This window comes from Anguilla anguilla, chromosome 13 (assembly GCF_013347855.1).
Source record: "Anguilla anguilla isolate fAngAng1 chromosome 13, fAngAng1.pri, whole genome shotgun sequence".
In the NCBI taxonomy this organism is placed as follows: Eukaryota; Metazoa; Chordata; class Actinopteri; order Anguilliformes; family Anguillidae; genus Anguilla; species Anguilla anguilla.
This window is the reverse complement of record NC_049213.1, coordinates 22868236-22895860: the sequence shown is the minus strand read 5'-3', so window position 1 is coordinate 22895860 and position 27625 is coordinate 22868236. Positions and strand designations below refer to the sequence as shown.

Here is a 27625-nt window from a genome sequence, read left to right as displayed (position 1 = left end):
TTGAGCTACAGCTAAGAGCTGTAGAACATGCTTTTTTGTTATTTAATTATGTATTTGCAAAAGCATATTCATAAAATATTTGTGTGAACTCATTACCAGGTTTGGCAGGTCTTCTGTGTTTGTGTGCAGCTGTAAATGTTTGTGTGTGTGGGTCCCTGTGTTTCAGGTGTAGCTGTGATGCACAGCAGGTTGGCGATGGCCGACGTTGTTATGGCAACATCATGGAGCGAGTCTTGGAGCTGAACAGAGATGGAGATCATAAAGGAAAGCTGACTGGATCTGTCACACTATTCGGTAAAGTGTTTTCACCTGACTGGGGATTGTGCTCTTCATTTTGACAGCAGCAATACAGCACTGAGCTGAAATTTTGTATTTCCATGATATTCCGTAGAAAATATTCTTCCTTTGTGCATCTGTATGGGCAGACACTATGGAGTAAAAGGCTAACTCATTTCAATATGATAGCCTACTTTTTTACCAACTGAACATTTGTTAGATAGTCATCTAATAGAATGCGGCTCTACATTTTGTATTTCAGTGGGAAATAATGTGAATGCCAGTGCTAGATTGGTGCTCTGCCATTTCTGTATCTGAAAGTATTTAACTCACCAATGAAAACGCTATGCATCAGAGATATTGTTTTTTTAAACCTCCATGAGTTCCTCATTACGGATTTTAATAACTGGTCTGCTCCACTCTAGAAAAGGGCTGTGAGCTTACTATGAGCAAGCATGGCCCTTTCACAGTCCTCCTCCCACTTCTCAAGTTGCCACTGTCAGTAAGTAGAAACTTTGTGTCACCTTACTACCCCAACAGAAATTTTTCACCAGCCTAGATCTCCTTGTGGCTGTTTATTTGAATCATGAGTCTTATTTATTTGTTCATTGAAATCCTCTCTTTTTATTTTTTGTACCTTAAGGGTATCTCTGAGCGATTTCTGTGCAAGCATCACCTCATCCTGGGACAGCGTCTTTACAAAGATTTGCAAAACAATGACTTTTGGACGTTGGGTGGTGAGGCAGTTAGATTTAAAGGCAATAAGGTACACTACTGGACAATCATTACAGAAGTAGACCTAATTCATTGTTATTTCTTTATTGTGCAGAATGTGAAAATTCAGCTCATGCATCATTTTAACAGACTGAGAAATATAGCTTGACTTGTCTAACTCTATGATTTTTTTTGTTGTTTTTGTTGTTGTTTTTTGGCTGGGGTAGAAATTCATCTTCATGAAAGATCCAGACACATTGTATTCAATTATCCAGAGTGATATTGCTGCAGCCAATGGGATTATCCACATTATTGACCTGCCAATCACAAATATTGCCAATTCTGGCAATGAGCAGGTAATGCTTTTGAAATATTGGCTCAGATATTAAACAACCAATTTCATCTGCAGCAACTAACTTCTGCCTTTATTTGATTTTCAGCATGTCAATATGACCATTGGAGAATTCATTGCAAAGGATCCAAAATACAACAGATTTTTGTCACTGGTGGATGTAAGTGTCCTTCTCTGAGAAATAATTGTAAAATAGTTGGACTGTGGCATGATTTAAACAAGATGAAAGCCACAGTTCAATATTTAAAAAAAATAAAAAAATAAAAAATAAAAACCTGTTTAGTATTTTTTCATTCTAGAACCTTCACGATGTCCGTCGTTTTTTTTAGTAAATCTGCTGTGTATATGATGTAGTAAATATTGTATACTTTGAATACTATTGGTAGAGACAGGTCAGTGGTTTCAGCAAAATGCCCGGTTCCTGTTTGTCTCCACAGAACTGTGGGGCGCCCATGCCTTTCAGGGGTCCTGGTCCTCTCACAGTGTTCCTCCCGACCAACAATGCCATAGACCGGTTCCGGGACGGCAGTCTAATGTACATGCTGACAGACGTGAGTGTGCTCATCCTCAGTCTTATTCATAGAGCTCCTTTTATACAAGGAAACGAGCGCCTCAAGTGCTTCATAATAGAGTAAAAAGGGAGAAGTACAGAATCTTACGAAGCTGTTCAATGATGGAGATGATAATCTGTGCTGCAATCCCTTCTGCTTGTGGAATCGTTCAATAAAAATTGTGGATTGCAAGTGGCATGAAGGTGTAAACCTCAATTAAGAAGCATGTAGGCCATAATGTGAGTTGGAATCGGACATTAAACACAGTCGTTCACCCAACCACAAAAGATGTTGAGAAACATCATCTCTTATCAGATTAATTATTTAGATGATGCATATATTTTTTAAAACATCAGCAGTATCCTTTAAAATGTTACTGCTGTCTAAATGGTGAATATTTCAAGCCATTATTTGACCAAAGCCTAATTCAGACACCTGTGACATGTATGAAAGTATCAAACTTTTAAGATGCCACTGTTTCATTTTTCCTAAGGCCAGACACAAGCTTCAGGAGCTGCTGAGGCACCACATTTTCTCATCCGCAGCGGTAAGGGTGTCATGCTCAGAAACTCTCTGGCCTTTTTATTTTGTGAGAAAGCAGATCTGGAGTAAAATGCTTTGGCTGTAAAACCTTAGACCAGCGGTGTCTCCAGTCTTATTCAAAAGAGTGGGTATGGATGCAGGCTTTTGTTACAGCCCAGAACTAACACACCTGATTCAACTTGTCAAGGCTTTTGATTGTTAACCAGTTGAATCAGTAGTTAACCAGGTGAATCAGGTGTCATAGTGCTGGGCTAAAACAAAAGTCTGCATCCAAACTGGCCCTTTTCTGGACACCCCTGCCTTAGACCGATTGCACCATACCTTATATGGCATGATTAATGATTTCTATGGTCTTCATGCCATGTTAGCTGGAAATAGCCAAACTGGAATAACAGGATCTTGCAAGTTGTTTGTGATATAATCACCGTTTCTATTATGGATTGATACCTTTTTCAGCAGTTGTATGTCTAGGTGTGCAGCATCATCTGATGTCAACCTAATCTCTGCAGATTACAGTGGATCAGATCGCTAGCATGTCTGAGATTCAAACAATGGCCAATCAGGTTGTAGGAGTTAATGTCACCAGTGATGTGAGTTATGTAAAATTTCATTTTATCTTGCTGTATTAATTGCCTTCCTCTTTTACGGCTGTGCATACTCATTTGTTCTTTTAGCAAAGATAATTCATTAATAATTACATGATGGTGGGACTGCATACTGCTAGTTTACTTTCAAATGTCTTCCCTTGTATTTCTGAACATACAGTTCTATTCATTACATTACCTGACTGACAGACACACTTATCAATTTCATTGCTCATCCTCCAATCTCCTTGGGTTTAACAATGTTAACCACCATTCAAACATTTTTGGGATTTTAGCTGTTAAATTATAATTCAGGAAGGCTTCCCAAAAAATGCTTTGCCCTCTTGGTCATATATGATCTTTTTTATTTCTCTATGTATTTTTTTTCAAACAGGGGAAAGTATTGCTAGGAGAGAAAGGAATACTTTTAGAATCGACAGACATCTTTACATCCAATGGGGTTATTCATACAATTGATGGTGTTCTAGTTCCACCTTCCATCCTTCCCATCCTGCCTCACAGGTGTGATGTCAATATGAGCACGATTATTGTGGTAGGTAAAGCTGTTCTCGCTCAGTACTCAACAGCAACATAAAGAACTAGAAAAGGATTAACTGTAATTTAATACTGTTACATTTGGTTACAGAAAGTGCATATTGTACAAATGTAATACCAAAATGCTGTGTCCAGGCCAGGAAGGGGAACTTCTGAATAGTTTTTGTACAAGTTTCCAACTGCAAGGCATTACTGCATGAAATGAAACATTTGAATGTCTTATCTGCAGGGTCCCTGTGTGAGGTGCAGCTACCTGTATCAGACTGATTGCCCACCTGGAAGTAAAGAACTGGTAAAATCAGGCATACATGTACAGGATGACATATTATTATTATTATTATTATTAATATTACTAACAACAACAACAACAACAATAATAAATCACATCTATTTGTCATCTCATGATTTTAGATTTTCATCTCATTAACTTGGGTAAAGAGAGAGGAATTATTGAGCCAGTTAAATTTTTGGCACAATCCAAACAAGTTGTCGTTGGAGAGTTTATTGTCTCATTGCACTGAATTACATATTACATTATAATACCACTATACCGTTTATATGGATTTTAATATTTAAGAACACTAAGGCTGACAGTGAGTGTTGTTTGCTGTCGAAGTGACAGATGAAACAGAGTGACAGTTTATTTTTCTCCACAGGACGCTCATTTAAAGGACTGTGAGTATCAGTCTTCACCACTGAGCTCAGTCCTGAGCAGCAAGGGCTGTGCCAAGTACTGTAACGTCACTCGAACGGTGAGCATGCTTCCGGCCGCACCCCCCTACGCAGCTCAGTAGTCCCCACTGCACCACCGCGGTCTGTGGCCCGACTGGCCCCCAGCCCCCTACCCTCAGTCACATCTCTATTTGCCCATTTCAGAGAGCTGAATGCTGCAAAGGCTTTTATGGACCAGACTGTAAGCCCTGCATAGGCGGATTCCAGCACCCCTGTTACGAAAAAGGGACTGTGAGTAATAATAATAATAATTATAATAATAATTATAATGATAATTATAATAATAGATAACAATGATAATAATAATGATAATGCATGTAATCAGTAAAAAAACAAACGCTGAAAAAACTGTAACAGAAGCCCAAGCACCTACAATAAAATCAGGGGCCAAAGCTTATGCACATGTAAAATGTTGTTAAAATGGTTTTATAAGGACACTGATTTTGCTGCTCTGACCACTTCAGATAGTTTGTTCCAGAGAGTTCCATTTCCATCTTCTAGAGCAGGAATGTTTGATGTGGCCATTTTAACTTGCTAAGTACCAGCCCTCAAGGTCAAATAGTTTATTTGAAATTCTTTCACCCTTTAGGCAGTAGTGATATGCCTGCTGATTGCTGAGCATTTTAAAACATATGACTTTCTCCAGTGTTCAGAACAAAATAATTCTTCGTGTGACTGCAATTTTGTCTTCTTCATAATATGTTTTCAAAATGATATCACTAATCTTCCCAATTTTGGCCACCATCTAAAGAGTAATAGTTATAGTTATGCTGAGCTGTATGTGATGTCCTGTTCTGTGTTGTGTTCAGTGTTGTGCTTAATCACTTAAAAAGCAATTCTATGGATTGTGAGCAAAGTGTAACAGCTCTCCTGTATCACAGTGCTTCGATGGCATTTATGGAAATGGCACATGCAGATGCAACCCTGGGTTCGAGGGCGTGGCCTGTCACATCTGCTCTGGTGCAACCAAGTATGGGGAGAACTGTGATGAGGGTGGGTGAGATTCACATTCAAACACACAAGATGAGCCAAAGCCAGAGGTCATATTTTTTCAATCAAATCTGATTTCCAGAATTCCACATCGATTTGTTTGAACCCCAAATTGCCAATACCAAAAATTTTATTAATTGCTATGTATGTACTATTTAATGTATTAAGGTTTGAACTCTTCATATCTACAAAAATGAAATATCTACATAAATGAAATTATATAACTAGTTCAGTGTAATTCTAAATATTACATCCAGTCGAATAAACACAACTTGGACTTTCCAAACATCGCTCATCAGGGCAAAATTGCACTGTCATGCCTCCTCCATTCTAACCACCCCCTACCCCCCCACCACCACCACTCAACTACCACAACTAGCACGCTACTAGTGTCGGCCCCTTGTGGTGACCTGTGGTATTTCTTTCCCCAGACTGCCGTTGTGTGCACGGTGTTTGTGACAACAGACCAGGCAGTATGGGGATATGCAGACCGGGGTCTTGCCTGGCTGGATACTCTGGGGACTTCTGTGACAAAGAGGCCAAGCCCTGCGACTCCGACGGCACATACGAGCACTGCCACATCCACGCCTACTGCAACTATGACGGGGTCCACACAAAGTCAGTACTTTGGATTTAGGAATGAACTCAAAAATCACATTTAACATTAAAAATGCTTATTTTTCTGTTAAATAAATTGAAAGCACCCACACTAGTTGAAACCACCCATAATTCTTTTTCAAATTGTGATATAAATAAAGAAATAGGATGGATTGTTTGCATGCCAGTGATTTGTGGCAAGGTCAACTGAATGATAAAATGTGCTGGAGTGATGTGTTTGTCGAGCTTTAATTGACAGAGAGCATGTACCCCTCTAGCTGCGTCTGCATGTCGGGGTACGAGGGGGACGGGCACTCCTGCTCGGCTGTGAACCCCTGCCTCGGACCTAACCGAGGAGGATGTGACTCCAACGTAAGTCCCACTGCAGGAGGAAGCGCTCAACCCTCTTTTTTCCCTTCCATTTTTGCACTCTTTAACAGAAATACATACATTTACATGCAGGCTTGAGGTAATGGTGCCGGAGCACCAGCCGGTTTTTTGTGTGATTATTTGACCTGTGCTGTTCCCCCAGGCTCAGTGTGTGTACGCGGGCCCGGGTAACGTCTCCTGTGTTTGCAACGAGGGTTGGACAGGCGATGGGCTGGTGTGTGCTGAAATTAACAACTGTCTCCTGGAGAGTCGAGGCGGCTGCGATGGCAACGCCACCTGCATATTTATAGGGCCTGGACAGGTGAAGTCATGTGTTTAAAGTCCTCTTAACTCTAACAGTACATGTTCATTTAATTAAAATAAATAAATAAATGAAATAAATAAATGAATGATGCATTTATATAGCAGATTTAATCTCATGATCTGAAGGTTTTTTAGTGCTTTACAGTGAAGGGGTCCCTTCTCTCAACCACCCACATTCATGAGTTTGTATGCATGGACGCATGTCAGCTGCAGTGCTGAATCTCTGGTACAGACAGTCCATATTATGAGTCATTAAATCCAAACTTGTTTTCCTCCATCCAGAATGAATGCATGTGCAAGACTGGGTTCATGGGAAATGGCAAAGTCTGTGACTTGATTAACCCTTGCTTGTCTGGCAACGGAGGCTGCCATACGCTGGTTTGTGAAAATTAAAAAAATGCATATAAATAACGCTATAAGTTGTCATAGCATTATAATGAATGTTTCCAGAATAGCATGCATTGAAAATGTTCTTTTAAAGCCTGCTGTGTTTTTCCTCATTAGGCCAAATGTGAACTGCAGGAAGGGGGAGGGCATGTCTGTAAATGCCCCGAGGGCCTTGGAGGTGATGGGAAGATATGCTACGGCAACATAATGGAGGTGAAGACCCTTTTAACGCGTGCATCTCACACTTTGAAATTTAAAAACTTGCTCCAGAAACATGACATAAAAGTTTAAAAAAAGTTTAAAAAATGGCTGCTCTTTTTGTGTTATTACAACCACAGGGTCAAGTATTGTGTCATGAATCACAATAATATGTCTCTGATGTGTTTGTTCAGGAACTGGATGGGAACTGGGAATTCTATGCCTTTAACAGGATATTACAGGTCACTTTCTCTTTTTATTAGTGTATGCTTTGTGTTAAAAATACATGCCAAAAAAAGAGAAAATACTTCATTTTTATTGATTTTTTTTCTCTCCCTGGAAATAGAAAGTCCCTTCTTTGCACCTTGATGGCAATGTAACTGCACTGGTGCCTTCCCCAGCTGCTCTAAGACTTCTTAAAGGAGCTGAAAAGGATTTTTGGTTAAATCCATTCGTGCTGCCACACCTATTAAAGTGAGTCACGGAATCAATGCATCAATGCACTTTTTTTCTTCAACGTGCCCTATGTTTTGTTTGGCTGAATATAAGTATGTATATGTTCCAGAGCGCACTTTTTGGTTGGTATATTCACCTTGGAGGACCTGAAGCAGAATTTCAACAAGGAATTAGCAACTCTAAATCCAGGGACAAAATGGGAAATAAGGAACAATAGTGGGGTAAGGAGACCAGATATTATGCTCACTCAAACATTCCCACCCTGCCTAAGAGCAGTTTCTCCAGTTGTAGCTTCCAAATGCAGCTTCTGCCCGGCCGGATCCTCTCTGCGTGGGGTTTGCATGTTCTCCCTGTGTTTGCGTGGGCACACCAGTTTACTCCCACACCAAAAGCCGTGCACGTCAGGTTAGGTATCCTCCTGCCATTGCGTCTGACCAAGGCACTGGCCTCAGAGCTGGAGCTGATCCCCGAGCGCTGCACTGTGGCTGCCCACTGCTTTGAGGCCAGTGCCTTGGCCAGAGGCAATGGCAGGAGGATACCTTACCAGGGAAGGTTTATTTATAGACAGGAAGGGAGAGTGACAGGATGGGTCTTTGTGGTCATCATTACTGGTGATTTTATTAATGGGTTTAATTTAATGTGGTTCTACCTCCCCACCCCCTTCCATAACAGGAGGTCAAGATCCAAAATGCAACCATCCGTAGTCCAGACATTCCCGTGTTGAACGGTTACATCCACGTCATCGATCAGGTAATGCTCCTCCATGTTAGCAACGTTGCTATTCCCTGTATTTTATTTGTTAATTTGTTTATTTGGATTAGTCAATGAAGTCACTTTCCTCTTCCTGGCCAGATGATGTGGCATTCTCAGAATACATTGAAAATCATGCAAGAATATATTTCATGGAAATGATAAAAAAATAAATGACAGTACATATAAACAGATCAAAGATAAATAGGTTAATAAATCAGTGAATAAATATTCCCTCGTGCAAAAATTACGAAGCACAATTACATACATTGCACAACAACTAACAATTTATGCTTAAAACTCCTCAGATCTGTCAATTTCAAACGACAGCTTATTCCACTCTAGCTTTATATAAAAAGCACACTCCCAATCATGCTCTTAAATATGTAGAGGCCAACACTGATGATGTTTGGTATGAAAATGGACTCTCGAAAAGCAATTCTTCAGGTAACTAGGGGCAGCACTGTGAATCAGTTTGTGGAATACCTATAACGATCCCAGTATTGCACACATTTGTAGACATTCCTATTATTTACATTAAAACTGCGTAAACCATGAAGACATTTCTAAAGGTGTGGTAAATCTCTGATATTTATACCCAAATAATTGAAATCTTCCTTGTTCTTTTGGCATGTTCTTCTATGGCAGCCATTTTTGTTTGCTGGGCAAAAGTAGATGTTTTCAGGCCAATATCTAAAAATTGCTTAATGTTTGTGATGAACAGAAAAAAGTTTGCATTTATTCAATACATGCTGAATGAGACACTGATATGTTCTGTTCCAGGTTTTGAAGCCACCCCTCTCCGACATCCCTCCCCTTCCACCAACTCTGATGGAGTTCCTCAACCGCACCCCCACCTTCAGTCTCTTCAGACAGGCAGCGCTGGTAAGCTGTGTGTGCTCTGACGTCTGCCATAGTGTTGGAATGTTGGAGTAATTAAATGCATTTTATCTGCACATATTAGAATGAAAATCTCACAGTGATAAAGGAGTAAAAGTCACTCATCATGTGTCCTCCTCTGACTCATGCCTGTGTAAAGCTCAGCTTGGATTATGGTTGTAAAAGAAGCAGCAGTTTGATGTCACTTTTCAGAAGTGATAATGGAGGTTGCAGCAATGAGCATGGCTTGTGCATATGATTGGGCCGTCTAATTTGGGAGAATACAATTAGACACTGCAAATTAGGAGAATATGATTGATCACTGCCAAATCGGAGAGAAAATGGGAAGCCTCATTCAATAAGAAATGTTGATTTCCATGATTAACTGCATATTGTGCAGGGTTAGGGGAAAGGTGCAGGAGTATCAGGTGCTGTATAAGATATGTATGTATATCTAATAAAAGACTTGAGATTGCATTCATAAACAAATGTATTAACTTCACTTGCAGCCTTGAACACTCTCTCTAATGTTTGGTCAGCTAAACTGGTTCTCAAACAAAAAAAAGTGACCTGCCGCACAAAGTCCAGACATCAAAACATGGTTCAAGAACCTTTTTTATGTTATATGTCTTAATTACATAATAGCAAGCCCTTTGCCTTCCTTGCTTTTCCCATTCATGTACTTCACATTACAGATTAGCAAAGGTTAAGCTTTTATCTTGATCGAAATGGGGAGTCAATCATTTCCTGCTGTGATTGGGTGTGTCTTGCACTTATTCGCCGAGGCTTATTCAGTAAGCCAAACATTCTGTTACATCTCGAGTAAAATCTTTTTTCTCCCAACAGGCTTATAATCTCACAAACATTATCGGAGGTAAAGAGTATACTGTTCTCATGCCAACCGATGCGGCCATCAAGGAGCATTTGCAAAAGACAAATTCTACAGAACTGGTACATTCTCATTTGATATACAAAGCAACATTGACCTTTGTGAAAGTTTTTTTTTTTGTGCATGAATCATTTTGGACGAATTAAATACTTCACTGCATGCATAAATAGGTTTCAGTGGAGAGACCTCGGCAACATTGATTTTCCTAGTTCTTTGTGATCAGCTATTGAAACACAACTGAAGCTGTTCTGAACTCCTGGCAGGGTGAAGATTTATTCAAGTATCACATACTTATTGATGTACGTGTCTATCCTGAACATTTGGACCATGGTATGAGCAAAAACACATTGCTTGGATCCTCCTTCCAGATTTTGTTCCATTTTGATCGTGAAAATAAGGTACAGTATTCTAAGAAAAACTCAGTTATTAGTTTTTTAGTTATTATAATCCGTTATTGCAAACGGTATCATTTATTTGGTTGCATTATAATTTCTCTGAAAAGAAACAAAAATCTGGGTTTTGATGGTTTTGAAATGTATGGATTGCAAAGACCTAGAAAATATTTTAAGTCTGAGTTCTAAAATTGTGTTGTTTGTCCCTAATTTACAGACACTGGCCAATGAAGTTATTCTTAGTGGAAACTTAAGTGAAACCTTCAAAGGGGTTGTGATACCCATTCCACACATTTTAGAACTGCACAAAAATCGTTGCAACAAAGAAATCATCTTAAAGTCCCCAGTAAGAGTCTATTTATTTATTTACTGTATGTTTGTGTGTATTGTTCAATCTTCAATATAGCCTGAACACTGTTAATGTCTATTTTATTTTTTATTTTTTATTTTTGCAAATTCCAAAGCATTTTTAGTTATGTTCATTGTAAAAGTTATGGTCAGTGATGGTTTGTGAGTACATCTGCACTGCAACTGCTACAAAAAGAAAAAAACATCTGTAAAGTTCCTGTGATGTAATGTGATGTGAACGTAGTCAGACCATTATCAGAGTGTCATGGGTAATGTTGTGCATGTGTTTTAGGGGTTGTGCACTGATTGTAAATCAAAGCCAAGATGCTCCTTCAGAAGCAAACCCGTAAGATAATCTTCAGACTTTTACCTTTTGCTTGTAATATTTCTGTTTTTGTTTTCTATCTTGACCTACATCCATTCATATCACATGTACTTATCAAGTGTGCATGCTTGTTTACAATAAGGTAATTACAATCTCAATAATCTATATGCTAAATACACAAATTTTATTCGAACATTTTAATGAAATTATTTTAAATGAATGCATGCATTTTTTAAATACATAATCACATAAAATTATCTTTTTTCACATTGTATCATCTTCGCAAAACCTATGGACAGGTCATTTTAATCACTGGCGGGCCATTTTAATCATGTCTTCATCTTTAGGTTCAGAAGGAATTTCCTGCAAATATGAAATCAAACTGCAAGTACAGGAAGCGAGTTGGAGCAAGGAGGAGAACGATGCCTGGCTGCGTCATGGACTGTTTTCGGTATTCAGAAGTAAATGTTCTGTTATTATATACCCTACGAAAACGACACATTAATGCTGTAATTGTGCTAATATTGATGCTTAAAAATATCACACATCACACACCAATAAGGCACACAAATAGGCAGCCATTTCCCTTGGAGAACTGGAAGATTATCATTGAGAAAAGATGTTTTTCATTCATTCTCACTTTTTTACTAATCTGCCATGGGAACTGTTTGGAACTGCCTTTTTGGATAATTAAAAAGACATTTTTGGATATATATGTACATATATAAATTACGGATTTTATTAATGCTGTTATTGTTAATGTGAAAATGGCGGCTGTGTCAAAGCAGTAGGAATTTGTGGTATGGATTATGCCCGAATGTTTCATGAACAAAAAAAACATTTTTTAATTTAAATCAATGTGTACTTCTTGTTCAAAAAGGACCTTTCCTGTTGCCCGGGTTATTTTGGGCATCACTGCTTTAAATGCCCAGGGAAGATTGACAATTGGTGCTCCAACAATGGAAAGTGCCAGGATGGTATCCTGGGGAGTGGAGAGTGTCTGTGCAATGAGGGTTTCCATGGGACTGCATGTGAGGACTGTGAGCCAGGAAAATATGGCAAGGACTGCAAGTCAGGTACTGTTGGTATATGCAGTGATATATGAAGAAGCCAGACTTATATAAGATGTTTCTTGCTCATCTTCATGATGCTGGGTGCCAGTCAAAGAGACTGTCACCATTGTATAGATCTCACATGTGTGAGCTCCATAATGATTGGGACAAAGCCATGCTTTGGCTTTGTGACTCTGCATCATTTTATACTATACAATTACTATGTAGTTAAAGTGCTGAATCTCAGCTTTAATTAAAGGGTTTTTTTTGCTTGTTAGTGTGCAACTGTGTCCATGGGAAGTGCGTGGATGGTATAGACGGCAATGGAAAATGTCTTTGCTATAAGGGCTGGAGGGGAAATACCTGTTCTGACGGTAAGTACTGTGCAATAGGAACTGTCCAACATTGAGCATTTGTTGTTCATTGTGCACATGTTGTCTTGTTTGCTTGCATTATTCTCTGCATGGGAAAATTAAGTAACTGCATGAAATCTGTCTCAAATCAGGTGATTTGGTGTTTTTTTCATCAAATATTTTCCACTGAACCTTTGTTTCCTGTAGTATTTTTTCCCCCATTTAAAGCAATGTAATTGAACGCATGTACTGTACCTTGCATGTGACCATGCTGATGGAATTTTGTATACTAGCTTAGCCTTAAACCACAGCATCTAATCTGTTTTTGGTAGCTATGGTTGTGTATATATATATATATATGATTTATATCTAGTATGCACCATGCAATTTGTAATTCTGCAGGGGGAAAACACAATGTCAGTCAAATCACACTTCATCCAGTTTCAGAACATTTATAGAACATTTCCTTTTGGAAATTCTATAAATCTGGCCTTTCAGAATTTCTGGGAGTATGAACTTGTCAGACTGTTGAAATCGGCAAAAATTGTTCTGTTCTTTTTGCAGAAATTGTTATGGATGCTTGCGGGGGTGTCTGTGACGTAAATGCAAAGTAAGTGGTGAACAATTGCAACAGCAGTAATAGACACAAGTCTTCAGGAGGACTTGATAAGAGCAGAGAGACGATAGAGATCCACAGCTCAGAACACTGATGGAGTTAGGAGTTTGAAGACGCCCATATCTCTATGCTTTCTCCCTTATTGTTTCATTTTCAGGGCAAATCAGCTGCGTAATTAACCTTCTCTTTCAGCTGCCTCACGGGGGCCGAGGGGACAGCGCCCACCTGCTCCTGTATAGCTGGTTACCAAGGGAACGGTACCTTCTGTAAAGGTAAGCAGAGGCATAACTGCAGCTTAACTTATTTACTCTTTTGAACATTTTTAAAATCAAAACTTTCCATTTTACTTAATTAGTAGTGCTTTAGCAGTGGTTTAACACCAAGTGGGTCTGGTTTGATGAGCATTCCGTACGTATTTTGTTCTGTATAAAATATATATATAAAACATAAAAAGTGTTCTCTTGCAGAGATTAATCCATGTGACAATGATAATGGTCACTGCTCAAAGAATGCCAACTGCACAAAGACAAATCCTGGTGAAAGAACCTGCACCTGTCATGAGGGTTTCACTGGAGATGGCGTTGTGTGTTCGGGTAAGACCAGTCGCTAGGGTTCAGTCTTGGGCAGGGCAGATGAACTGTCATTGGTGGGCACACAAGTTATTTGCATATTTATTGTATTCATGTAGCACATGGAGGGCATCCTAAGGTGGGAGAAGGTGGGGAGGGTGCGATGGGTCTGGCTGCTTGGAGGGCTCTTAAGGCAGTGCTAGGATGAGCCCCACGGTGTGCTCTCAAATCTGAATCATGCAAATGCTGACTGTACCTGGCAGCCCTGCATGGTGATACACGACTGGCATCTGCTACCATGTTCTTTTGAATTTTCAGAAATCGACGGCTGTTCTGAAAATAATGGCGGATGTCACATGAATGCCGAATGCATCAAGACTGGGCCAAACATGGTGAGAGACCACCACCTGCATTAACATTTACCTCTGCTGATTGAGAGAGCACCAACTGCATTAGCATTTACCTCTGCTGATTGAGAGAGCACCACCTGCATTAGCATTTACCTCTGCTGATTGAGAGAGCACCACCTGCATTAGCATTTACCTCTGCTGATTGAGAGAGCACCACCTGCATTAGCATTTACCTCTGCTGATTGAGAGAGCACCACCTGCATTAGCATTTACCTCTGCTGATTGAGAGAGCACCACCTGCATTAGCATTTACCTCTGCTGATTGAGAGAGCACCATCTGTCATTAGCATTTACCTCTGCTGATTGAGAGACCACCATCTGTCATTAGCATTTACCTCTGCTGATTGAGAGACCACCATCTGTCATTAGCATTTACCTCTGCTGATTGAGAGACCACCATCTGTCATTAGCATTTACCTCTGCTGATTGAGAGAGCACCACCTGCATTAGCATTTACCTCTGCTGATTGAGAGACCACCACCTGCATTAGCATTTACCTCTGCTGATTGAGATTTAAAGCTGAATGTGATTAGCATGGCATGCCCTCATTGTTCATGTATATATTTGACAGGTCGCCTGTATCTGCAAGGATGGGTATTCTGGAAATGGCCACTTCTGCTTTCCAGTGAACCCATGTAGGACGGTAAGCTACTCATATGCTTAAGTCTGTGTTTCTGTTGCTGGGTGACTATTTATTTCTTGTTTACTTTACCTTAGGTAAGGCAAATCAGTTCTCTGGTACAGTGATGACCTGGGAAATCAGTGTGAATATGGAATGCAAGGGATTGTGCAAAGGTGGATGCAGATTATCAGCTGGCCAGATGTGGAGAGTCAGTTCCATGGAGAATTGCCCTGGACACTGGGGTTAACACCCCAACTTTTTTGAAAAATGCATTTGGATATTTTTTCTTACCAAAGTGATTCAGGGCATCAGATTTAAGAGAGTTCACTTTCTGGGGTTTTAAAATATTTCAGTTTTAGAACTTTAGTTTTCATTGGCCCAGACAGTTTTTTATATGCAGTGAATGATATCTTACAGATTCTGATAACTGGCTGGCTTTACAATGGCTGGTATAGGGGCTATAAAATTAATATGTTCACATTAATTTAGCATTTTCTCACAATCCCTGCTTCCACCATAGCAAATGTAATTGTACTTTGTCAAATAATTGGGAAATATACACACAAAGCATCTGAAAATATAAGCATTACTATACTAATTTGGAGTTACTTGAAGTGTAATTTCTTGCTTTAGAATCCCTAAATGTCTGTGGGGCCCTTCCAGGTTATAGAACATTGCCTTAAAAGGATGAACCCCTGCCCTCCATTAGCCTTAAGCTTCAGCAGTTCAGCATGGGAAAGGAACAGGGTCCTATGGCTGCTGCCTTATATTTTCAGTCCCTCTCAATCTTGTTCTGTGCTCCAGGAAAATGGCGGTTGCAGCTGGAATGCGAGGTGTGAATATGTGGGTCCCGGGAAACGAAACTGCACCTGCAGATATAACTACATAGGAAACGGCATCACCTGCAGAGGCACCGTAAAATCTGTGAGCTTCATCCTAAAATAAGATCCTTTAAGATGAAGAGATTATTTACCTCCTTTCTCATTGGGCAAATTTGGTTTACAATTGGTTATTCTAGGAGATCCTACGGAATGCTGATGCTTCATGGTTCAACAGAAATTTGATGGTAAATTGAAACTGAAAATTATTTGATATACGTATTTCAAATAAATTGAACTAAGTTTAAAATATGAATGAACTTTGATAGTTAATGACGTTTGAATCGTTTGTTTGGTAGATTTCCAAAGTCAATGATGCATTGACCAAGGGCCCTTTGACAGCGTTTGTCCCTCACAAAAACTCTACCACCAATTTTCCGGTACGTGTTTCATTTCTATTTATACTCTTCTATTGTATTTAGAAGTGGCTCTGAATCCATATTCATGTTTTCCTTTAAATAGATTGTATTTTGATATATCAGTTATAGTTTGGAGAATATGTAATTAAATAATTAGTATTCATTAATTTGTATAGCTGCTTTGAGTACATTAGAACCCTGTAAATATGAAATTATCAGGAACAGAGGTCATTTTGAACTTTGAAATGTTGCTAACATTAATAGTGATAGCAAAATTTATGTTTTGGACAAGCTGAATCATTTCTCAGTTGATTGTAATTATTATTTACATCACTGTAGAGATATTTTAAAACTATATATGATTATATTATTATATATATTATATTATATATTATATGTAGGACGGAGTGTAGCACAGTGGGTAAGGAACTGGGCTTGTAACCGAAAGGTCGCAGGTTCGATTCCCGGGTAGGACACTGCCGTTGTACCCTTGAGCAAGGTACTTAACTGAAATTGCTTCAGTATATATCCAGCTGTATAAATGGATACAATGTAAAATGCTATGTAAGTCGCTCTGGATAAGAGCGTCTGCTAAATGCCTGTAATGTAATATTAAATTATATGGGGGCAGCACGGTGGTGCATTGGGTAGCAATTGGAGACTCTAAATTGCCCATAGGTATGAGTGTGTGAGTGAATGGTGTGTGTGCCCTGTGATAGATTGGCGGCCTGTCCAGGGTGTATTCCTGCGTCTCACCCAATGCACGCTGGGATAGGCTCCAGCACCCCCCGCGACCCTGCCCGGGATAAGCGGGTATTTGGATGGATGGATAAAATGATATTTATCAATGGAAACTGTGACTCAATTTAAAGCTTACCTTTGTGGTGAACATTGATAATAAGGATCTTGATAAAGTGCAACTGTGCATACTACTTTCAGTGTCATAACCCATTCAGTTGAACAGTCAGTCTGTAGCTCAGAGGTTCTACTGCAACATGAAGGAGACTTCCCCGGGTGTCCTGGTAGCTGTGCATTCCAACCTCTGATGGTCCTTAATGTGTGCAGGTGGAGTCGTGGAAGAATTCGAGCAGGGTGGGAGACTTACTCAGGTACCACCTAGTGGGCTGTGAACAACTCCTTGTGTCAGACCTCCAGTCCATCGGAAAGGTGGTCTCCCTCTCAGGACATGTACTGCGCTTCACCTACCGAGAGGTAACCTGAGACAGGAGGATGTTTGCATTCAGGAAGTCTTGAGGCTTCTGGGTGGAATTGCTCTGTGAAATGTAACTGCTTCATAAACAAACAAAATAAATCGTAATTGAAAAGGAATGTTTTCTTGTTAACATTATTCGTCTGTTTTAGGGCGTTTTGTACATCAACGACGATACCAGGATAATTACCAGCGACTATGTAGCCTCAAATGGGGTGATACATTTCATTGATAAGGTCCTCACCCCATATGATCTGAGCAACAGAAGTAAATTGGTCCCAACGGTATGTTTTTGTTCTGAACTGTCTATCATAAAGACAAGTCAAACATCAGTGTTTCTTAATGGTTGAAACTATTCATGGACAGGTGCAGATATGCCCTTATACAATTTATACAATATGTTTCCAATTTCAGTTAAATGTGACATCTGCTGCAGAGGCATATGGATATACCACATTCAGCAAACTGCTCCAGGTAGGTACAGATGGGCCTGTCTGGGTGCCCACAGTCTGACCTTTAGAGCATGAATTGTATTTTTTCTGCACATCTGTCTGTCCACCTGTCAGTTGCATGTACTGTATACTGTATACTGTATGTAATTTATTTTACATTTCGGCACACATGGACTTGTAATTTAGAACACATTTCCACACTGTAAGCTCACTTGAAGTTTGTAAGTAAAGAGATGTCATATGGTCAAAGGTTAAGTTTGTGTCTGTCTGAGGTGGCAAGTGCTGTTGGATTTGAACAGATACAGCAGTGAATGATTTTTCCTGTTGACCCCAGTCCTCTAACCTGATGAGCATGGTCGAGAACTCCTTCCACCATCCCTTCACAATGCTCTGGCCAACTGACAAGGTTTTCAGCTCTCTGCCTGAGGAGAGGAAAAAGTGGCTGTACAGTGAAGATCATCAGGACAAACTGGCAGCCTACCTCAAAGCGCACATTATTCGGGACACCGAAGTGAGTGACTCTTCCTCTTTCAAAGACCTTTGCATTTAGATTTTATTTTTACCTTTATTTGCCAGGCAGGCTTACTGACAAATCAGTTATCTTTTGCAGTAATTACTGGGGGAATCAATGTGGGTGGGGAATGCGAGGGATTGTGTCGCTAGTTGTATGTGGAGGGAGGGGAGTGATTGGGTGGTCGTGCCAGTTTCATGGGAATGTGGGAAGAACACCAGGGCCATAGTGCCAGGGTATCTAATGGGCACAGGGAATCAGGACCTCAATGCAAGTCGCTTGCTGCCTTCTCTCCAGAATGTACCTTTAGCCAATGAGATTAAACATAGAACATTTTCAAACAGCACATAAATGGCCATTACTGTACATGCTAGATAAGATAAATAATGCTTTCTTCCTGGTAATTACAGCTCCTGGCTGTCAATCTACCTCATCAAAACACTGTCAGAACAATGTATGGTTCTACTTTGTCGTTCGCCTGTGATAAAGACAGGGTTGTAAGTATTGAACATTGTTTGTATCTTCTTCAATATTTGTTATTGGTATCATCATTTGTTTACTTTTGGAGATTGCATAATGCTGTATTCTGCTATAGCATTATATATTGTTTCTATCATAATCTGTTTAACATAATACATAAATTCACTACTGTTTTGTTGTTTATCAATACAGCTTTTAAAAAAATGTTGTAGATCAATGTTTACTTTTTTATTTCAGGGGGATATTTTGGTTGATGATGGAAATGCTAAATTAATTGAGCGCCACCTGATGTTTGATGTGGGTATTGCTTATGGGATCGACCAGCTGCTGGAGCCACCCAGCATGGGAGCACGCTGTGATGTTTTTGAAGAAGTGAAGAGTCAAGTGAGAACCTTGACCAGACTTTAAACTAAACAAATGAGCAAAGAGTAATCGTATGGCTCTTTTTTTTTCCTAATTTGAAAAATGATTCTGTATCCTCAGGGCAGGTGTGGAAGCTGCTTTTCACCCCCTCTGTGTTTCTTTGGCCAAAAAAACACGGTAACTTTCCAAACGCAATGTACATTACAAGTACATTGTTGAATTCATTTTGAATGTCACAAAAAATCAGTGTTTAAATTTGTGCCACTGTTTTTTTTTCCCAGGATGAAAGTACCTCATGCATATACAGCAGGTACTCCTCGTTCTCTCCGTACCAACGGCGATATGACTTTTACCCTTATTCCGTACCCTATCGTTCAATTGGACCATACCGAGGCAAGCGGACAGGCTGTCAGCGGACTTGCATCAAAGTTGATTGGACCCCCCGATGCTGCAAAAACCACTTTGGCAGAGACTGCCAGGGTGAGTGTGCTGTCTCTAATCTTACTTTGCAGAATCACTGAAATCACTGTGAAATTAATTTGCCTTAAACAGTAGGAGTAGTTGGACACTGACACTGTGTCCGTGTGTTTCAGTGTGTCCTGGGGGTTTGGAGGCAGTGTGCAGTAATCATGGGCAATGCGTTGATGGTATGGAAGGGAAAGGAACATGTCACTGCAACCTTGGCTTCGAAGGAACAGCCTGTGAGCTGTGTGTGCAGAACTACTATGGCTCCAACTGCACAAGTACGTAGCTTTCCACCACTTTCCACAAAGGAACTCTCAGAAAACAACATTTCAGTTTCACTCTCAAACTGGATTCTTTAAGATTATTTCAGGGCCCTTCTTTATTTTAATAAATAGTATCAAATAATGTATTTAAAATAGATAAAACAAACTACATGGTGACCTGTCCAGCAGCTGACTCTGGAATCATATCTGATGTTCTGATGTTGATTCCACAGTCAACTTGTAATCCAGTCTGATGCTCAGTTTGAATTGGTTATGAAATGGCTGTCCCACTCTTGTCTTCGGCAGAATGTACCTGTACCAAGAACGGAAAGTGCGAGGATGGGCTGGAGGGAGATGGGAGCTGCTTCTGTAAGGAGGGCTGGGCTGGAGAGCGCTGTGAATCAAAACTGGGTAACGGAACCTCCAACTCATCCTCAGAGTTACCGCAGAACACACCGCCAACACCTCAGCTTCACTTCCAACTTGTCCTCAGCTTCACTGAACCTATTTCCAACTTGTCCTCAGCTTCACTGAACCTATTTCCAACTTGTCCTCAGTTTCACTGAACCTATTTCCAAATTGTCCTCAGTTTCACTGAACCTATTTCCAACTTGTCTTCAGTTTGAATGAACGCACTTCCAGCTCATCATAAGAGTTCCACTGAACATGCTCGTAAATGTCCTTAGCAGTTCCATATGGTTGGTAATGGGATGGACACTGACCAGACTGGGCAATATGTCTAATCTGCTGCTCAACAGAAGTGAAACCCACCTGCACGCCTGAATGCCATCCTAATGCAGTGTGCCAACCTGATAATGTCTGCGTATGTGAATCATTATATGAAGGGGACGGAAGAAACTGTACCGGTAAGTTTTGTCTTATTTTGACTAAACCATAACAATATTTGTATTTTTAGTATTTTGAGGGTAGGTACCAGGCTTTGAGGGGTGAGTGTGTCATGTCATTGTCCTTGTGTTCCAACAGCTCCTGATTTGTGCAGCGAGAACAATGGAGGCTGCCATCAGCATGCAGACTGTAATCAGACTGGCATCAACGTCACCTGCACTTGTTTGTCCGGGTACACGGGAGATGGCTACTTCTGCTCTCCCATAGACAGATGTGTGGAGGAGGAAAATGGTGGCTGCAGTGATTTTGCCACATGTCTCTTCACAGGTCCGGTAAGAAGAAGCCCACCAGAGAGTTACAGTTTTATTTATTTCACCAGAACATTTCTTTGGGTTGAGGACCTGACAAGAAAGTTGGCAGGGAAAAGCATTAAGTCCCAGCTTGTGTATAGGCCTTTCACAAAACAAAATGGCACAAAGACAGTATAGTACAGTGGTAACCAACCCTGCTCCTGGAGATCTACCATCCTGTAGATTTTCACTTCAACAATAACAGCACAATTCATTCAACAGCTAGAGATCTTGTTGAGCTACTAATTAGTAGAGGCAGGTGTGCCCAATTAGGGTTGAAATGAAAACCAACAGGACGGTAGATCCCCAGAAACAGGGTTGGTTACCTCTGGTATAGTACATACAAAAATAACATATGTACACAGTCATATGGGGAATAAAATACAGAAATTATGTTATTTAGACTTATTCTTTGTTCAGACTGGATAGAAAAGGGAAAGAATACATAAATTGTTTTATTTGGACTTGGCAGAATGAGAGAGATTGCACGTGCTTACCTGGCTACGTGGGAAATGGAATCCAGTGCCTGGAAAAGGTTGTTCCCCCAGTCGATCGCTGTTTGGAGAACAATGGAGACTGTGATCCAAAGGCAGACTGCAAGGACTTACACTTTCATGGTGAGGGATAACATCGTAGTCAGTGCTGTTATATTTGGCCTTCTGCAAGGCGTGTATTTTGACTCTTGAGATTTTGAGGTGGCTGTTTGTTTTACTTTTTTTCTACACACTTGACAAGGAGCCAGTATGTTCCTAGTAAGTTATAAACTATATTTATATGAATTATAAACCTGATAGTGAATGTGGTTATTTGAGCTAAGTGGTTAATAGCATCTTCAGCAATGGTAGAGAAAAACGTATAGCTTGTTTATCAGAGGTTCATCAAATGCATATTTTAAATTATGTAACCCTACATGCAATTAAAATGGGAACAGTTTTCTGAGAACCCTGATAATTTTCAGTGAAGCATGCTATTAACCAGAACAGTAATATTAAAGAAGAATTTTGTTCTGAATATTGGTGAAAGAATATGTTTTGTTCAAAACTGTAAGTAGCCTGCAGTTTAAAGGGTTAAAGTATTTCAAATTGACCCACCCCTGGTATTAACTCCACACAGGGTTATGATGTTTTTTAGAGCGCCAAGTTTGTTGGTGGTTTTACATGGAATAGGTGCGTCACTCTACCTGCTCTTGTAAGAAATAGTGGTTTTCTTTGCGTTTCAGAGAACACTGCCGGAGTGTTCCATCTGAGGTCACCTTTGGGGAAATACAAGCTGAACTACACAGACGCTGAGACAGCCTGCCAGGCCGAGGAGGCTACCATGGCCACTTTCTCACAGCTGTCTGATGCCCAGCAGGTAAGCCCAGCGGCCAGTGCAAATCATGTCCTGATTTTTACTTCACATTACATCACATTCCTTTAGCATGTGCTATCATCCATGGAACAACTTAGAATGAGAAATAGTGCCAGACTAACAACTTTCCCAGTCCAGCGAGTATGTATACATATCATCACTAAAGCACTAATGAGTATCTATATATGTAATCACTGAAGCACTAATGCCAATATCAGCATCGATAACAAGCCCAAAGAAAAAAAACTAAAATCATTAAAAAGACCATAACATCAACTAGTACAAAAAGTAGGAGTGTTAGAGGGTAAGGATTGGAGGAGACCCAAGATGCAGATGCAGAAGATTTTGAATGTTATCAGCTACAAGTTATGTAATGTCTCCTATATTGATAGAAAGACATGGTAATAATTGGTGACATTCCTTTACTAGTTAACTAGTCTGGCTGTATTTGTGTTTATATTACAATTATGTTTAGTTTGATCATCTACAAGCTCCTAGGCATTTCTTTGGCTAATGCATATTTTTTATTGATGTCATAGTTAAATTTTTGGACGAGCATTAAGACTAAGCTACACTAAGCTAAAACCAAAACTACACCAAAAAAAGCTAAAACTGAAAGTAAAAGTAAAACTAGGACTAAAGAGAAATGTCAACTTTATTTCCAGCTGGGGATGCACTCGTGCGTTGCAGGGTGGATAGATGGGAAACAGGTAGGCTATCCAATCAGATTTCCCTCTGTTAAATGCGGTGACAACCACGTGGGAGTTGTGCTCTACAAAAACCCTGTCGACCCCAGCAGCAAATACGACACTTACTGCCACAGAGTGAAAGGTAACATAATACATGGTTATGACTGATTAATAGAGTTTATTGGGGTGTTTTCCTAATTAACTGACATTGTGTGGACTCTCTTTTCAGATGTATCTTGTGACTGTGGATCCAATTATGTTGGTAATGGGGAATACTGCAATGGAAACCTAGTTACTGTTGTTGCCACCAATTCAAATTTCTCTGTGTTCTATAGGGTGAGTATGGCATCTTTCTGACTAGTACTACTACTATTAGTAATAAGTAGTAATAAGGCACCGGCATTCCTAACTATCTTGTTTAGCTAGTTTTTATCCTCATCGTAAAACACAGTAAATATTATAAAAGCAAAGTCAGCTCATTTTATATTGTGTTAATCATCCTACTCTCCCATTCCCCAGGCACTGCTGAGCTACGCAAACTCCACAAAAGATGGAGAAAGGCTGATGAACTACCTCTTAAAGCGCTCAACATTTGTAACACTGTTTGTCCCAGAAAATGCTGGATTTTATGGAAATGAGGTAATGATTTTGTCAGATCATTGTGAAGAATGCTTTCCAGTTTTTTTTCCAAATCAAGGCTAATTGAAGAATGTTTTATGATGGTCATGAAATATATTACAGAGTTTATCGTGGAGGGACGTGGAGTACCACATCTCTACCAACAACAGTATTCACCTCTATAATGACCTGAAGCATGGTGCAGTCATCCCTTCTCGCCTGGGCTATAACCTCTCAGTGACCATAACTCCAGGCAACACAACACTTTCTGATGTGAGTAACCTGCACTACTAATGAGTTGTGCCTAAACTGTGGGTAAGAACACACTGGTGGAGTCATGGCAGGAGTTAAGGCAGGTGGTGAGATGCTTGTGAGACAACTTGTATACACTTTCCATAGACATTCACACCAGTCAGGTTAACTCTGTACCTGTTATATGTATGGTAGTAGCTACAGTGAACTTGAAAATGTTTTGACATATATGTTAAAATATTTTAACTCCAAACACTGAAGATACCTTCTAATAAGAGGTTAGTCACTGCACAAAATAACCAATTTCTTTGTGGGCCACTATTGCAAGAAGCTTTCTTATAAACAATATTAAGCTCATGGTGGTTTGTGTAATGTAAGATGCTTCCTCCTCACACAGAGTTCACAACTTTTCAAGCTGGTAAACAGAAAGCAGATCATAGACTGGGATATCCCCGCAACCAATGGAATCATCCATATCATTAAGGGGCCGTTGAAGGCCCCTCCCAAACCTGTAAGTACATTGACAGCTCATCGGACAATGTACTCCCTTGGCCTGATTTGCCATTGGCCCAGTCAGAGGCAGTGACCACTGGAAGTTCACCTGTTTTTAAGCCCTGGTGTTTTGGTGCTGTTTGCTACAAACTTTCTGAAAACTGTACATAATTTTATTTGTTTATGAAACACAAGAATTTTTGCTAGTAAAAGTGTGGTGTAGCTAGGTGTAGCTAGTTGCAGCCTGGACAGAGTGAGAGGGTGAATGACCTATGATTAATATGTGTGCTCTCCTGACCTCCCTCTCTGAGCAGCATGGTCTGTACCATGTTGCAGAAGGCTAACCACATGGAATATACTGCAACATACTGTAAATATGTGTAATTTAAAAATAACAAATATATTTCACTGGACTGTATTTGAAAAAAAAAAACACATTAGTATCTGAAAGCTGCAATAAATGTGTACATATATTATACGAAATGCCACAATATCTTGGTAATATTTTTTACCCCCAATATATTTTCAGTATATTTCATATCTGAAAGAGTGCTGTGGGTCATAGCCAAATCCTGCGTTGTACAGGTGCGGCCCATGCCCTCCGCATCACATGCACAGTCTGGAACGGGTGCCGTGGCCTCTGTCCTCATTGTGCTTCTTCTCATCGCTGTTGTTGCTGGCCTGGGATACTACTTTCTTAAGCACAGGAATAATGCCTTCAGATTTCAGTACTTTAAGGTAAATAAGTGTCAAGCAAGCCTGATTTGATACAGTGGTGTTCACTCATGCCCAGAAGGGAGTACAGTTTTTCATTGTGACTCGGTACTTAATTGGTGAACCTCACCGAGTTTATTGGGTCTGAATCTGTCGTTGATTTTAGGGAAAAACAAACAAATAAATTAATATTCCTCCTGCTGCTCTCCAAGAGTGAGAATAAGTACCACAGATTCACTGTATTATCTCTGCTATCAAAGATAGTCCATGGCCTGTCTTGTGTTTGAATGGGCTACAGTGTCCCAAGTATATGTATCATGGATGCTATATTGTCACTCCGAGCTAAGCTTCTGCAAAGGTAGCGGAGAAGCTTGGAAGACTAAAGTAAAGCCAGCGCTCTTTAAAATGACAATAGAACATAAAATGACAATGACAGGTACTGAAGAAAATGTCTCCATATTTTTCAACATGTTATTCAATTAATTACAGTATATGTGTCACTAAATGAAAATACTGCATATTTTATTGTATGAGGGAACATTCATGGAAATGTAATTTGTATGAAAGATAGCTCTTCTACTTCAGTCAGATAAAATGTGGTGGTTGTGTTTCTCCTGCCACAGAATGATGATGACGAAGGCAACCCCAGCTGGACAGAAGGGAATTCTTCTCTGGTGTCCATCCCTAATCCTCTCTACACTGGCTACAGTGCTTTTGTAGAACCATTTGGAGTAAGTACTCTTTTCTATAACAATAGTTACATCAAAGCATGTTTTAATCCAAACAGACAGTGTGTCACAAGGCCATCCTATGGCCTTGCGACACACACTTGTGCCAAAGCGTGTGTCGCAAGGCCATAGGGTGGCCAGCTCTCAAGCCAAATACAGATCCCCCCAATATTGTTTAGGATTTGATCCTGCTTTCTTTGGTATGATCCCATCTCTATCTGTAATCCTTCCTAATTTCCTTCTGTCTGAATACCATAAAAGATATGAAAGGAGGATATGAAATAACTGTGCAAAGCTCAAATGTATGAATGAATTAAATACATTTTTAAAATATGTGTCAGTTGATAGCCAAATGTTGTGAATTAAAAAACATGCATATTCTCCATTTTAGGATTCACCGGAAGCTGATTCTCCTGGCACTCACCATGTCCTTGAGCAGTTTAAAGAACAGGAAATGCTTTAGTTATACACTGAAAATTTTAAGTACAACTGGAGGAATGTGAATAAATGTAAAATTTGTGGGCCTTCCAAAGCTATTACAGCGAGGTCCCGTACCTATTTTTTTACATTATAAAATCAGTCCAGGAGGTAGTTGCAAAATCTATGTGTTCTAATTGAATTCCTAGCTTCTCTTGTTAATACTTACATAATTACCAAGTTTGAACATACACACTGTATTCAATTCAAGCAGGAAGCATCACAGTACGATTTTACATGTGTAGGATTTTTTTATGTATGACTTCAGATAGTATGAGTAAGCCGATGTTAGGTAGTTAGTACAGAAAACTGAAAACTTGTTCAAATGTTAGCTTTCAAAACTCATTTTGCAATATTGAACATAGACATATCTAGTTACATTGTTTTCTTACTGTCTGCTCAGCTACCCGTCATACTCAGGGGTATGTAAATAGCTGACCTTGGTGATTACAAGTCTTACAAAAAGCTTACATTTGCTAAATGAAAGGATGTTTACTGTGAATGTCCGAATACTCCACTTGACCAATGACCTCCATAATCACCATCCTTACTTCCAACAAGAAAGCACCAATCACACCGATCTGGCAGCAGTGGGCTAAGAAGGGGTAATACCATTCAGTGACAAGTGGAGTGAAAATTGTTTTAAATAGCTAAAATTGAGCTTTTCAGCTTTAGCATGTGTCCTGCTACCAAATCTGAGGCTGCAGTAATTATAATGTAACTGAGTTACAACTTAAGATTGATTCAAATCTGCATAATATAGTGTATGAAATTTATGAATAAAAAGAATGCTTACTGAAGCAGTTGTATTTCCTTGTCTGATAATTACTTATTTACTTCAGTGCAGAAGCCTTCAACTCTGATCTTGGACAACTGCCAGGTCTGCAGGTTTTTTTCCATTTCCATAATTAGTTAACAGTTTTTAAGATCATAAATCTTATTCTTTCTACAGTTATGCTGTCTCATTTATTTTAGCATGAAAAATAAAAATCATATACTCTTTCAGAGCAGTGCCTGCGAATGAATCATTCAGAAAAGAGTTTTAAATGTCCATGTGTAATGTACTTATATTCTCTTTCGTCATATCCAGTACTTGGGTCTTTATGATTTTTTGTCCATATAAATCTTTTTGTAATCTAAAATGCCTCTGCTCGTATTCAAGCTGAAGCTGTTTTCTAGGTTATATGCCATTTTCAACTCAATCCAACAAGCGTCCTCTAAGAACATGGTTGGTATATCTGACCATCCAATGTTCTCTTTACATACAGGAGTATTTTTTTTCAACAGATATTTAG

The 27625-nt window shown here is 39.6% G+C and overlaps 1 protein-coding gene across 1 annotated transcript in view; it reads left to right on the top strand.

The window, feature by feature from the left end:
- The window catches only part of stab1 (stabilin 1), a 31792-nt gene extending 4653 nt beyond the window's left edge, over nucleotides 1–27139 (top strand). Inside the window, exons 10-69 of the mRNA XM_035388878.1 lie at nucleotides 167–294; nucleotides 702–778; nucleotides 920–1042; nucleotides 1218–1346; nucleotides 1431–1502; nucleotides 1780–1893; nucleotides 2387–2440; nucleotides 2946–3026; nucleotides 3415–3573; nucleotides 3805–3867; nucleotides 4232–4327; nucleotides 4452–4538; nucleotides 5189–5300; nucleotides 5729–5915; nucleotides 6173–6266; nucleotides 6427–6585; nucleotides 6870–6965; nucleotides 7092–7187; nucleotides 7367–7414; nucleotides 7519–7646; nucleotides 7738–7849; nucleotides 8301–8378; nucleotides 9162–9263; nucleotides 10104–10208; nucleotides 10410–10544; nucleotides 10756–10884; nucleotides 11179–11232; nucleotides 11559–11672; nucleotides 12092–12287; nucleotides 12542–12637; nucleotides 13181–13226; nucleotides 13425–13504; nucleotides 13700–13825; nucleotides 14120–14193; nucleotides 14783–14854; nucleotides 15638–15757; nucleotides 15852–15899; nucleotides 16011–16091; nucleotides 17136–17282; nucleotides 17433–17564; nucleotides 17695–17754; nucleotides 18067–18243; nucleotides 18654–18740; nucleotides 18961–19107; nucleotides 19207–19263; nucleotides 19368–19566; nucleotides 19680–19829; nucleotides 20121–20225; nucleotides 20573–20680; nucleotides 20799–20992; nucleotides 21483–21627; nucleotides 22230–22363; nucleotides 23026–23191; nucleotides 23279–23385; nucleotides 23569–23688; nucleotides 23791–23940; nucleotides 24317–24430; nucleotides 24997–25149; nucleotides 25749–25856; nucleotides 26245–27139. Of these exons, the coding sequence (XP_035244769.1) occupies nucleotides 167–294; nucleotides 702–778; nucleotides 920–1042; nucleotides 1218–1346; nucleotides 1431–1502; nucleotides 1780–1893; nucleotides 2387–2440; nucleotides 2946–3026; nucleotides 3415–3573; nucleotides 3805–3867; nucleotides 4232–4327; nucleotides 4452–4538; nucleotides 5189–5300; nucleotides 5729–5915; nucleotides 6173–6266; nucleotides 6427–6585; nucleotides 6870–6965; nucleotides 7092–7187; nucleotides 7367–7414; nucleotides 7519–7646; nucleotides 7738–7849; nucleotides 8301–8378; nucleotides 9162–9263; nucleotides 10104–10208; nucleotides 10410–10544; nucleotides 10756–10884; nucleotides 11179–11232; nucleotides 11559–11672; nucleotides 12092–12287; nucleotides 12542–12637; nucleotides 13181–13226; nucleotides 13425–13504; nucleotides 13700–13825; nucleotides 14120–14193; nucleotides 14783–14854; nucleotides 15638–15757; nucleotides 15852–15899; nucleotides 16011–16091; nucleotides 17136–17282; nucleotides 17433–17564; nucleotides 17695–17754; nucleotides 18067–18243; nucleotides 18654–18740; nucleotides 18961–19107; nucleotides 19207–19263; nucleotides 19368–19566; nucleotides 19680–19829; nucleotides 20121–20225; nucleotides 20573–20680; nucleotides 20799–20992; nucleotides 21483–21627; nucleotides 22230–22363; nucleotides 23026–23191; nucleotides 23279–23385; nucleotides 23569–23688; nucleotides 23791–23940; nucleotides 24317–24430; nucleotides 24997–25149; nucleotides 25749–25856; nucleotides 26245–26316 (6703 nt within the window). The 3' untranslated portion in view covers nucleotides 26317–27139. The remainder of the gene's footprint in view (nucleotides 1–166; nucleotides 295–701; nucleotides 779–919; nucleotides 1043–1217; nucleotides 1347–1430; nucleotides 1503–1779; nucleotides 1894–2386; nucleotides 2441–2945; nucleotides 3027–3414; nucleotides 3574–3804; nucleotides 3868–4231; nucleotides 4328–4451; nucleotides 4539–5188; nucleotides 5301–5728; nucleotides 5916–6172; nucleotides 6267–6426; nucleotides 6586–6869; nucleotides 6966–7091; nucleotides 7188–7366; nucleotides 7415–7518; nucleotides 7647–7737; nucleotides 7850–8300; nucleotides 8379–9161; nucleotides 9264–10103; nucleotides 10209–10409; nucleotides 10545–10755; nucleotides 10885–11178; nucleotides 11233–11558; nucleotides 11673–12091; nucleotides 12288–12541; nucleotides 12638–13180; nucleotides 13227–13424; nucleotides 13505–13699; nucleotides 13826–14119; nucleotides 14194–14782; nucleotides 14855–15637; nucleotides 15758–15851; nucleotides 15900–16010; nucleotides 16092–17135; nucleotides 17283–17432; nucleotides 17565–17694; nucleotides 17755–18066; nucleotides 18244–18653; nucleotides 18741–18960; nucleotides 19108–19206; nucleotides 19264–19367; nucleotides 19567–19679; nucleotides 19830–20120; nucleotides 20226–20572; nucleotides 20681–20798; nucleotides 20993–21482; nucleotides 21628–22229; nucleotides 22364–23025; nucleotides 23192–23278; nucleotides 23386–23568; nucleotides 23689–23790; nucleotides 23941–24316; nucleotides 24431–24996; nucleotides 25150–25748; nucleotides 25857–26244) is intronic.
- Nucleotides 27140–27625: the final 486 nt, after the last annotated feature.